This window comes from Molothrus aeneus, chromosome 11 (genome assembly GCF_037042795.1).
Source record: "Molothrus aeneus isolate 106 chromosome 11, BPBGC_Maene_1.0, whole genome shotgun sequence".
NCBI classification, from domain to species: Eukaryota; Metazoa; Chordata; class Aves; order Passeriformes; family Icteridae; genus Molothrus; species Molothrus aeneus.
The window spans coordinates 16,833,841-16,846,410 of NC_089656.1; the positions used below are offsets into that span (position 1 = coordinate 16,833,841).

The window sequence follows — 12,570 nt, forward strand, 5'->3', positions numbered from 1 at the left end:
TAATTATCTACAGTAAATTTACATGGGTTTAACTCATGCCTTAAGTCAGTGGTTAAGTTCCCTTTGACTTCTATTCCATTGGCTTTGCTTCCATGACCAATAATTTTTGTATCAATATATATACACACACACCCCAATAAATTAATTGTGTAGCTATTTTATTTTTATTAATTCTGATAAAGAAAAGTGTATTTCTTCAGAGTTATCTATCTTCCTCCTATAACATCTGTTTCAAGTATTTAACTTTTCATGGACAGGAATTGTAATGCTAAGCAGGCTTTTCTTGTCTTAGTTCTGTGTGATAGCAGAAGGATTTGATACAAGCAGAAATATCCACTATTGTTTTTTCTTGCAGTAGTCAAAAATCTTAGTAACTCACCCCATTGTAACCTCTGGATGGATCATGCTGCTGGAAAAGCACAGAGCACTCTTCTACATAGGTGGTAGCATAGGTGACTTCCAGTCAATTTATTGGCTTTTCCTGGTTCTGTATTTAAAGAAAGAATTTTGGGAAAACTGGCCACAAAAAAAAAAACCCCACCACAACAATCCTTTTAATAATTTTTGTAAAGACATACAGCTTGTCCTAAGAAAGCATTTTAAAGAAATGTATTGCTGGCTTTACTTTCTCAACTGGTTGAGACCTCTGGCATCCTGGTGTTTGTGTGCTGAGCTGAAGGAGCAATGAGGGCTTGCTCCAGTCCTCACAGCAGGCACTGTACCACCTCCTTTAGGAGAATGATTTTAATGCCATGGCTTTTATTCAGGAAATAAGCAATTGAGTCTTGAGCCTTTCTTCTTGTGTCTGGTGGTAGCTGAGGACTGTGTGTGCTGATGTACCAGCTCAAGGGTGCTCTTGGCTCACTCATCTTTCTTCTATTCAACTCTTTCAGAACAACAACTTAACCACTCAAGACCATGAGAGCATTATTGTGGTAAGTACCTTTCTGTCAAAAGCTGAGGACAAATCTATATTGTTTGATAACAGTTTTCTTAGTGCCTGTCTCTGCCCCAGTGAAGTAGGGCAAATGTGAAAGCCTTTCCACCAATGCTGCTGAACTTAGGCAGGAATGAAAACCATTTGTCTATTTTTTGTGTGGCTTTGTCATTTCTCTATTCTTATTTCATAGCTGAATTACAATAAAGCTTTCTCATCAGCCTGTGTGAGAGAGCACAGCAGGCTGAGTGTTAACAGTCTCTCCAAATGGCCTCCTTAGGAGGCTACACAGCAATATCCATATCTGTATATGTACCTTAAATAGTCCAACCCCATCATTTCCAGATGTGCCCTATAAAACCCTTAGACTGAGTAGTTTCCTGAGGGGCTGATGCTGCCATATACAGAATGTCTCCATTGCTGAGGGTATGTGAGCAAGGGATTGCTCTTGTGTCATTCCAGTTTAACTCCCTGCTAACTTATTTTCAAAAATATCCTCTTGACTTTTTTCTTTTTTGTAGGTCACATTTATTTAGCCATAGAAATAAGTGAATCAAATGGCAGCTCTGTTGCTTGTGAAACAAAGTATTAGAGAGGTGGAACTTGGTTCCTCATCACTGTGATTTAATTTAATTTTCTGGCAATTTCCAGGAGATTTTCACAGTAATCTAATCTAGAGCCTCCCCACTACCTGATTGTATCACATCTCTGTGACACTTTCTGCAAAATGACAAGGTGGCAGGTAGCTGCTAGTAGGTGTTAATTGTGTTTAACTGCTGTTTAATGTACTCTTTTAGCTGGAATCAACCACTGACATAAATCTCTAAAGTAGCATTTACTTTTCTTTGCCATAACTTTCATTTAACTCTGGTGCCAAGGGTAGTTTAGGTACCCAGTTACAACTAGGGGAAGGATTTTAAAATAAAATATGAGAGGTGGCTCTGCTGTGAGCAGGGAAGGTGAACCAGGTGGCCTCCAAAGGTCCTTCCAGCTCTGTTATTGCTCTGTTCTGGGTGATGGCTTCTCCAGAACAGGTCCTGTCCTTGTGTAGGTTAATTCCAAGCCATTAAGGAGCTGGCAGTTCCTGGGCATTCAGAGCTCACTGCCATTACCCAGATAACCTGGGCTATTCCTGGAAAGAATTGCTAATCCCGTGTGTTTATGTAGCATGTGGAAAGTACACAGTGCTTGGCCATGCAGATGGGACCAGCTTTCCTTGTCTGGATGGTGCTGGGGCTGATCAATATCCCAATATCCCAACCAGTCCCCTCCTGCTCAGGATGGGACACACGTGCTGCCACGGCTGGGCAAGGCGGCACAGCACGAGGTGGCACAGCATGAGGTGGCACAGCACACGGTGGCACAGCACATGGCTGCTTCTGGCCATAAATTTGTGAGGAAAACCCTGGAAAGGTCTTGTCAGGCTGTCACACTTCCACACTGACCACAGAGGCAGAGCCATGACCTAGGACTGTCTCTGTTGTTATTATCCTGAAGTAAACAAGCCCAAAGATGGGTTCAGGAAAGATCTTAAGCTCAGCTGTTGGATGGGGAGCAAGGATGTTCTGAGCTCTCCCAACTGGAGGGGGTTGTGTTCTCCTTCAATCCCCTGTGGCTGGGCCACCACCAGAGGAGGAGTGAGCAGTTGCAGAAGGATGGCACATGATAATGAGTATCATAGTTCTGACATGTAACCAAACAGAGCTTTGCAGTTTGCTTGGGTTTTGTTGTTAAAATTCACACTGATCTTGACCTCTGTGAAAACACAGCTGCTGCAAGCAGACACTCAGGGCTGAGTAAGGAGATGAGAGGGAGAGCAAAAACCAAAGCAAAGCCTTAGTAAAACCCCAGGTGCCATCCAGATATCTGGTGTTCAGTTGCTTAATACAGAATGTCCTGGCTGCTGTGTTTAGTGTTTGACATGGAAATGGGTACTGGGAATCCCTGTAAATGAAGAGTGGAAAAGCCTGAAGGCACCACCACATACAATATATTATTCTGGTACCATTTTCTAGTTTACAAAGGAAGCAACAGCAGCATAAGTTCATTACCCCCTCAGAGGCAGGTATGACCTCCAATGTGTTTACCCAGCATAAGCACATTGGTTTGTGCAGCAGCAAAGGAATGGTTGATCTCAGCTTTTACAAAGTTAGATGCTTGATTTTGATAAATAGGATCTTCCCAGGTAAGAGCAGTGCTAGGTTGCTTTTAGTGAGCTCTTTCTCACAAAAAAAAGAGCTTGAACTCCTTCACAAAGGATATGTGTGTGTGGTGGTGTTCAGTTTTTTCTTTTAGGGAGATGTTCTAACTGAAACAGTGAGCCAGATTCATCCTTGCTGTATTACATCCTAAAGCAAAAAGTTCTGCTCCTGTTTCCATTTAAACCATTATAAATACTGCACTCCTTTGCCTGTTTTACATATTTACACTGATCTAGTTAAAAGCAGAGTTTTCCTGAGGATTCATAGCAGAGGTGTGCTTGAGCTTACTTGTAAAATAAACACATGGCCCACCTCTAATTTCTCTTTTGATGCTTTTGTCCTTTTCTAAAAGTGATCTTTTATGCCCCCAAGAAAAAATACTTCCCTGCAATATGCTTTCTCCAGTTGCTGCCTTGAAATTTAATTTTTCTCCTTTTTCTCCCTTTCTTTTTAAAGGCAATTGCACCTTTGCTGGAAAACAACCATCCTCCTCCTGACCTCTGTGAATTCTTCTGCAAGGTATCAGAACAGCTTTGCTTTCTGAAATCTCATAATTGTACATGACTGTAGTTCTTTGAGTGGGGAGTTGTTGTTTTTTTTCCTGTAACTTCTTACCTCCTGCCCAGATTGAGTTGAGTTTTTGGTCAGCAAGCAATGATACTGGAATGGTGAACAACACCATTATGATAAATACCATCATATGCTTAGTATATCAGAGTGTTTTGTCCTGATAGTGTGTGAGAGTTAAAATTTTGAGACTCCCACACCTCAGTCTGGGCACAAGAGGTGTCCTACTGCATGCTGTGTTGAGCTAATGCAGAAATCACTGCAGCCACTGTGTTCAGGTGTGGGTAACACAGCCCTTATGGGTAATGGCAGTGGGAACATCATAAGGACTCATCCTCTTCTCTGGTAAATCCATGCTTGTGCTGCATTTTGTATCCTTTATCCATAAACTTCAGAGTACTTTGGATTGCAGACCTTGTGGATTTAAAAATACTGCTGTTCCTCAAGGCCTGTTTGTGTTTCAGTTTTGAGTCTGCTTAAATTTGCTTGCTGATGACTGGGTATGGATTTGTCAAAGACTCTGGATGCTGCTTGTAATGCCCATCCAGAGTTATTAATCAGCTGCTTCTTCGTACAGAAACTGAGTCTTGCATTTTTATAAGCACTCTTAGGTTGTCAGTAGCCTCAGACTTGATGCATTTTTATTTCTGATTTGGGATTTTTTGATCCTTTGATCTTTCTCAGAGATGGGCACCCAATTGTCTGTAAATGTGTGCAATGGGATGTGTATAGTTGAAGGAAGGGAAACAAGTTATGGACTTCCCAGAACAGAAGTGGACAGGGTAATGAGGAGAATTTATCTTCAAAATTGACCCTGTCTTGAGCAGGAGGTTGGACCAGATGACTTTCAGAAGCCTTTCCCAACCTAAATTACTCTGTCTGATACATTATGATTATATATTTCATCCTGTGATGGGAGAGTGGGCTGTTGGTACCTCCCAAGATCCACCACAGGTTTTCAGGCTGGATCCCAGAGAAAGGAGGTTTGTGACATTACACTGCCTGTGTGATCATATCTTCCTATCCCAGCCTCTTTCCTTTTAAAACTGTTGGCAATAAGACCCCAAAATGGTACATTGCAGTGACTTTTGGGAAGAATGGGGGACAGGGAAGGGAATTTGCAGTTTGTGAGCTCCCATGGGAATCTTTTACTAGACTCCAACAAATCCATAGGAACGAGCAGCGTTACGAGTACCTTATCTCAGGAAAGATTAATTTATCCCTTGAATTTTGCTAATCTTGGGGTAATCCATGCATGGGGTGTGGAGCCAGAGGATGCCCATCTCCAGGATTCCTGCAGCTCACAACATGACCTGTTGCTCCTTGCAGCACTGCCGAGAGCGCCCGCGGTCCATGGTGGTGATCGAGGTGTTCACCCCGGTGGTGCAGAGGATCCTCAAACACAACATGGTGAGTGCTCAGGGGGGCTCCAGCAGTTTGGGGAGGTTTTACTGCCATAACTTCTGTGATCAGCAGCTGCTCTGCTGCCTGTCGTGCCTGTTGGATCTAAATCTGCCCCCCAAAGTGTGAATGCTGCGTGTAATTGTGTGTTACTTCATCAGTGCAGAACTAATAAGCTTTCAGTGGGATCCTCAAAAGCATCTGAGCAAAGCCATGCTTTGAGGGATGTTTCTTTTGGCACCATATGCAGCTCCAGCTCTTTCCCACCTGGCCCTTGGCTCCTTATTTACTCCATGCATGTCATGCAGTTAAAACAGTTTGAAAATCAAATAAATAAGGAAAGCAGAATGGGGACTTTGTTCGTTTTGAGCTGAGCCCTCAACACTTTTCCTGTAAGACACCACCAGCCTTCTTGGTTTCCATTTTTCTTTAGGCCATGTCCAGTGAGTTCTTAGCTCAGTTTCCTGAATATCCTTATACTTTTCTGCTGCTTTTCTACTGCTATTCTTCCTTCTCATTACAGGATTTAGGTACTCTGTCATTTTATGGCTGTTCTTACCCAGATTTCCTTCTCATTGCTGATCAATTCCTTGTCAGTATTTGAAATAAATGCCCTGCTTTGCTTTCCACCCTGTAGACCAGATTCCCCTCTCCCAAACTCTGAAAATAGTCTTACATATTCCATATGTAAGATCCATATTCCTTTCCTAATAGAAGTATTAGTATCTGGGGTATTTACCAGCTCTCCAGCTTTTGTGGCATATTAAGTTTCCTGCCAATGTTTTGAAGTTACATGAAGAAGTCTTACTTCACAATGCAGTGGCAAAGAATAACAAATAAATAAAATATTTAAGGCAGTTGATTTGGCTGTGATCTCAAGGATGAACCTCTGTAACTTCATAATCAACTTCTTTTCACTAACATATAATTTTAGAGACCATCTGTTGTCATGCTGTGATTAGCATGAACCCAGTAAAAAACAGTTCATATTTCTTATTTTTCCAATCATATTATTTAACTCCCTAAGTTTACAGAACTAGGTAGAAAGCCCAAGATGGCAAAAAGGTCATATTCCTGGCTCTGTGCCAGCACTATGCAGACATGTAAACATTTTTGAATATTCTGTAGTGTTCAGTGAAATATTCTGTAAATGTTATTCTTGGATTCCAGACTGAGTTTTTTAAAGCATCCAGAGCTCTTGAGGGGTCTCAAATAAAATCTAAATGCATAGTGTAATGCTTGTATTTGGTTAGCTTCAGAGAATTGGGTATATTTACCATACTTAACATTTGCAGATTGAAAATCAACATGTCTGCACCGCAGTGTGTAGTTGGAGAATTTATGGTGTCAGGTATTAATTGGAATGGATTTGGGCACTTTACCACCCTCTGGGGACTTCTGTACTGAATAGTGCTTTAGAGAATGTGTGTGTGTGTGTGTGTGCACATAAATAAAGTTACTCTTTAGGGGGACACTAAACTTCATCCCCTCAGGAGGCCCCGTGCAGTCCCTGGGGCAGGAGACTGAGCTGGCTTTTCCCACCTTTGCCTCCAGTTTCTTCTGTGGCCTTTGAAAATTAACAACAAGTTTTGCTCCACAGTTTTCTATCTATAAAATGGGGAAAGAGTGTCTCATTTATCTCTGATTTTAACATCTCAAAAGAACCAGGATAGGTTTTTGTCTTGGTGACAATACTGGTTACAGGACTGGAGGCTGTTGTGTGCTGAGTTATTTGAGGAGTGCTCAGCAGCCTCCCAAACCTTTGGGTTTTAGCTGTTTGTAGACTCAGCCCAAGTGTTTGAATATAAACCCTTCTTTCTTTTTTTCTTTTTCTTTTTTTGAGCAAACAGTATTGGTGGTGTGTATTGTTCTGTGCTTGGTATGTGATAGGGCATTATATTAAATTTTATTTTAGAGATCAGCAATGACATCCTCTTTATGATCTCTTGGACTTTGAGTCCAACTTCAGTTAGGACACCTAGACAGGCTGAAAACTGTCATAAGCAAATTGCAATTGCAAAAGTTGTCTTGCAAGGCATGTTCATGAAATTAATCAAATGTTCTAATGAAGCACACATGGTCTCCTGTCCTTGGTTCAGGTTGCCAGAAGGAGCTGTTGAAAGTTTAATGATGTTAATTGTAATGATGTGGAATTGCCCACAGTCCCTTTGCTGGATGAAGTTACCAGGCAGCCATTCAGTACCAGCAGTGACATTTAGGGCTTGAAGGAGACATTGTTCAGTCTGAGCTTGTTTTCAAGTTTTTGGTCATTTTCTCTGGCTGTAAAACTTACCAGGTATTAATGCAGGGTGTGCTACAGAAGAGCCTGAAACCCAGAGCACTGAAACCTTCTGTTAACTCATTCTGGAGTTTATCATCCCTTTTACAGACCACCACTAGTTCATTACCATTTGTGGCATTTCTTTAACATTTCAGCTGCCATGTTTTTTTTCCAGGCTAACTTCCACAGGCAGCTGGTGGAGGAATAGCTGGGAGTGCTTGTTTGTCCTCAGTGGACCTTGTTCCCCACTTGGAAATTCAGCTCTGTAGTTCTGCAACACCTGTGTAATAAGGTTACACCTGTGTAAATGTGAGGAAATATGCTGTGGAATAACACTCACCAGACAGCAGAATTTACTCCTTTCACATCTAAAAATAGCAGGTGATGTGAGGAGATGCAGGATTTCAGTTAGCAGGTGCCTCTCTGACTGCAGGATTTAAAGAAAGTGACTCTTGAGCTCACCTGTCAAATTCACAGCATAGCTGGAGTAAAATCGTGGAGAAAAAACTGATCTCTGGTTTTGTACTTGATTGCTTATTGATAGCATGTCAAAATGATTTACTCTAAAACCAGAATAGATACTCATGCCAGACATGGAAGTACAATATTTTTGGGGTTTTATTTCTAAAAATCTGCAGTTAGGAGTGAAAGCAAAAGCGCTGAACAAAAAATGTATTTCAAAATCAAAATATTAAATGAAAAGTGCAAAACAAATGTGAGACAAAACATAGGTGAGATTTTTTGGTTTTTAGTTGTTTCATTATACAGAGATTTGTTTTCAAAATGAGTATAAAGGAAAGAAGAGATTGGAAATGCTGTCATTATTAGTGGGGAGAACATTACTTCAGTGTGCAGAGATGTTCTTCTCTTGAAGCTTGTCAGCATAATAGCAGTGTGAATTCAGTTGTTTGAGCTGGTTTCTTTTGAAAACCCACAGTTTGGATGTACATTCACCATCTTCACCAAGTCTCTCCTTCTTGGACAGGATTTTGGGAAGTGCCCTCGGTTGCGGCTCTTTACTCAGGAGTACATTCTGTCTTTGAATGAGCTAAATGCTGGAATGGAGGTGGTGAAGAAGTTTATTCACAGGTTAGTTACATTTCATTTATGGTGTATTTTCAATCCTGTTTCCATGCTTTGGTGTGTTACTTCTCCCAACCCTGCTTTACTGGCTGTTAACAGTAGCTGGTGCTTTTTGGTACTGGCAAACAGCAAATAAAAACAAATTAATCAAGTCCCTCAGGTGGTGTTGCTGAAGTCTCTTTTTCAAAATGCTAGTTCTCAGATAAGTCTGGGGTTTTCTAATTCCTCACTGCAAGGTAATGGACTTTGCTGTGTGTACATTCTTCATATACATTTAGACTCAAAGCCTCTGCAGAATGATTCAAATTAACTTTCAAGCTCATCATGCTCACTCAAGTGTGAGATTTTGGGAGGACTTTAGGGATACCACATCAATTAAACTGATGATTCGGCTTACCCTTGTTCCTAAGTGAGGCCATTGGATGTAGAGGGTTAAAATATCTCTCTGTTATAGCCCTTCTGAAGATCCCCCAAGGATGCCTATCCAGGTCTGTCACCTCATTCAGCCTGACTGGTTTTGCCCACAGAAGCCTTCCTCGCAATGAGATCATCTTGTTTTTTTCTTTTCCAGCATGCATGGTCCAACAGGACAATGCCCACATCCCAGGGTCCTGCCAAATCTTGTAGCTGTCTGCTTAGCTGCCATTTATTCCTGTTATGAGGAATTCATCAACAGGTCAGTGTGAATTCCCAGCTGACCATGTGTTCTTCATAAATGAGATCAGTGTGAGATGGGTGTGCTGGAAAACCTGAGAGAAGCTGAACCTTCCTTCCCTGGTACTCACCAAGGAAGTGAGGAAGGGCAGGGGTGAGACCTTGAAGAGGGAATTGTGTGTAAATCCCTGTGTATCTGCAGCTTTGAACTCGAGCTAGTTTCACAAGTCTGTCTCTGTTATTGTGGAAACTCTGATTCCTCACACGCCGCAGTTCTTGACACATGAGCCAGTTTCCAGTAGACACTGAGGGTTCCCCTCTGCTAGGTTTCCTGTTTGTTTATGCCTATCTGACTTTCCTCATGGTGGAGCATGGACAGGGGCTGCTCAGTGTCCAACACAAATTCCAGACACGAGGGCTGCAGACAAATGTCTGGGCATGTACTATAGCCACATACATACTTGGGCATGGATTCTGTTACAGCTTTGTACAACTTGGACAGGAAAGTTCACCTTTAGACTAAACTGGTCTGTCAATTAAAGTAATGAAAAGCTCAAGTCTTTGTCAAATAGGGGCTGCAGAACAGTCTTATTGGAGCCTTTTAATGTTTTTAATTTATTTCAGTAATCCCATTGCAGAGAGGAAAGCCATCCGCTGGGCCGGGGTGAAATGCAGTGGGAAATTGCAAAAAATTGTGGCTTCTCAGTGTTGCACTCTCTCTCCTGCTCCCTGCTGGTATGTCTGTCTACTGAAATGATTTGTTTCTTTCTGGAATTCAGTCGGGACAACTCGCCAAGCCTGAAGGAAATTCGGAACGGCTGCCAGCAGCAGTGCGACCGAAAGCCCAACCTCCCCCTCCGCCTTCTCCACACGAGTCCTGACCTGGTCTCTCAGGAGGCCACCTTGACTGAATCCCGCCTCAAACCAGTCATTGTCACTTCCAACGAGATCCACGTGGAGGTGGAGCGCAACAACACGGCCAACCAGAAGATGACGGCCGGCGTCGGCAACGACAGCGAGCCCAACCTCATCGACTGCCTGATGGTCAGCCCCACCTGCAGCACCATCAGCATCGAGCTGAGCCCCCAGGCTGACAGGATCCTGGGCTGCTACGTGGAGATCCTCAAGATGCTGTGAGTGACTGTTCTGAACAGCTTTTAGAACAATGTCATCCCGACAGTGGTGGGGAGGGCTTTTCCCTCAGGCCTGTTGTCTTCAACATCTGTGGCGAGCCAGCACGTGGTTATAAATCTTAACTCCAGCTCTGGAGAGTCCAGCCTTTGAAAGAGGCATCTGGCACTGCCAAGATGTTCTAAAAATAGCAGTAGGAAGATGAAAATGGAAAGCTTATTTGTACATTGAGCCTCAGGCATTTTACAGAAGACGGGATGTTGGTGCCAGTGGTTTCTGTTTTTGTTCTTGCCCACCAAAAATAAATTAAAAAACCCATTTGTCTCCTCCAGGGCTCTTGGGATTGCCTGAGATAGAGCTAGAAAAGGCAGGTCTGTGGTAGGTTCAGTGCTTGTGCAGTGATAGGCAGCACCACTGCCCTGATGTTAGCAGGAGTTGGATACTGTCATTGTTTTTCACTTAGATATTCTCCCTTCTTGTGCTCGTAGAAGTTTTATGACTTACTCAGATTTGCTTGTATTAGAGTGGAGTCTCTGTCCAGTTGCTTTGGTACAGTGGACCTGTATTAGGCCCCAGGTGTTCAAAGTCTTTGCCACAAAATGGTGGCAAGGTGGTTCCTGGCAGGCAAATCTGAATATCTTAAACAGGAATATAAAGGAAAATGTTCTTCAGAAAAAGCTTGGTTTTCTCTGGATGAATGAATGAAAAGGAATAACAGAAAAGGTGGACTGCAGAATGGGAGTTTTTAATAGAAGTGAAGCAAAACAACTTTGTTGACTTTGACAGTTAGCTCTGATACTGAGTTGCAGTATGTTTTGTGGCAAACTGTTTAACTTATACATTAATTATTTTTAAACAGTGTAAGGCCTAATGAAGTCATAGTTGAACTTTCTAGAATCCAAGACATGGGTGAAATCTGGACTCTGCTATAAACCATGAGCATGTGCCTGCACTGCAGACAAATGCACATCTGGGGCTGCACTCACAAGGAATAAAATGAAGTCATACTGCTGTGGTGGAGGATTTTGTGAAGGTTTTTGTCCCACATTTTCATTTTTTTTCAAAATACATGGTACAAATTTGCAGCATCACTCTTCCACTCACTACACAGCTGACTTGCAATTACTTAAGCACTCATTCAAAACTGAAAACAGGACAAGTGAATACCAGATACTGTTCCCATTAGATTCTTGAGCAGGAAGTTGCTGTGAAGGCTAATTTTGTATATTTTTTTTTTCCCTGTGGCCTAGCTTCTTCTGCCTTTAAACATGATGATTGCATTAAAAAAAGCACAGCATCTGAGTTTGCTTCATCTGGGGGCTTTTGAGTCTGCACTCACCCAGGTGCTCCATTAAACACGTCGTGTATTTATTCCTGTCCCCTTGACTCTCCCTGTTTTTTCCATAAACACTGAGCACTCTCCCAGTCCTGGTGCTGGTTGGATGCTGACTCACTAAGCATTGACGGTTTTGGTTTCATCATGCAGCTGACACACACTTACAAACAAATTCACAAATGGACATGTTCTTCCTCACAGTCTCTCCACTTTTAAACATTTGATATGCCAGCTCCCAATTCCCATTGAATTTGCTACGCAAAGAACTTGTTTCGCTCCGTACCTTAAAATAATCTATTTTTTTGGATGCATTTCCTATCTTTTTAAAAATCAAGTTGTTCAACAGCAGCAATGAAAATGGGAATATGTTACTGTTAGAGGTGTTGTAGGTGTGGGGAAGCTTTGAGCCCTTTTTCTGCTTGTACAGCAGAGATTCTGAAAGGTGAAAATCCCAGAGGATGTGCACAGTGAGGGACCAGTGATAACACAAAACTGGTGCAACTCTCCTCAGAGTGCCCTGCCAGAGCCCACACCCTGCTTGGGAAATCACAACCTGTGAGAATATAGGGCAGCTCCTAGGGCAGAGCTCTGCCTGTAGCTCCCCTCATTGGAGTTCCCTTCCATTCCTGCTCATCCCTTGATTTTTTGGGTGCCTGAAAGCAATAATGCAGAATCTGCTTGCTCCTCATTCTGCCACTGGCTCACTGGGAGGTCTCAGATAAGTCACTTCTAAGTGCCTCGTTTTCCTTATTTGTAAATTCTGGTAAAGATTTTCAATGTTGTTTTTTTCAATGCTGAAACCAGCGATGGAACAGCATTTTAGAAGGACTCTGTAGTTATTACCCAAAATACAAGATAATGCTGTTGTGATGCTGATTACTTTCATGCTCTAACTCTTCCTGAGCAAAGGATTTCTGTTGCATGAAATACTAATACTGTACTTTGAAAATCTGAGAATATGAAGAAAGAGAGTTGAAGA

General features: G+C 42.2%; 1 protein-coding gene across 1 annotated transcript in view; it reads left to right on the forward strand.

Moving 5' to 3' along the window:
- The window catches only part of CMIP (c-Maf inducing protein), a 131,583-nt gene that overhangs the window by 96,710 nt on the left and 22,303 nt on the right, over window positions 1-12,570 (forward strand). The window contains exons 5-10 of the mRNA XM_066557399.1: window positions 894-935; window positions 3,595-3,657; window positions 5,035-5,115; window positions 8,373-8,476; window positions 9,042-9,146; window positions 9,904-10,257. Coding sequence (XP_066413496.1) covers window positions 894-935; window positions 3,595-3,657; window positions 5,035-5,115; window positions 8,373-8,476; window positions 9,042-9,146; window positions 9,904-10,257 — 749 coding nt within the window. The remainder of the gene's footprint in view (window positions 1-893; window positions 936-3,594; window positions 3,658-5,034; window positions 5,116-8,372; window positions 8,477-9,041; window positions 9,147-9,903; window positions 10,258-12,570) is intronic.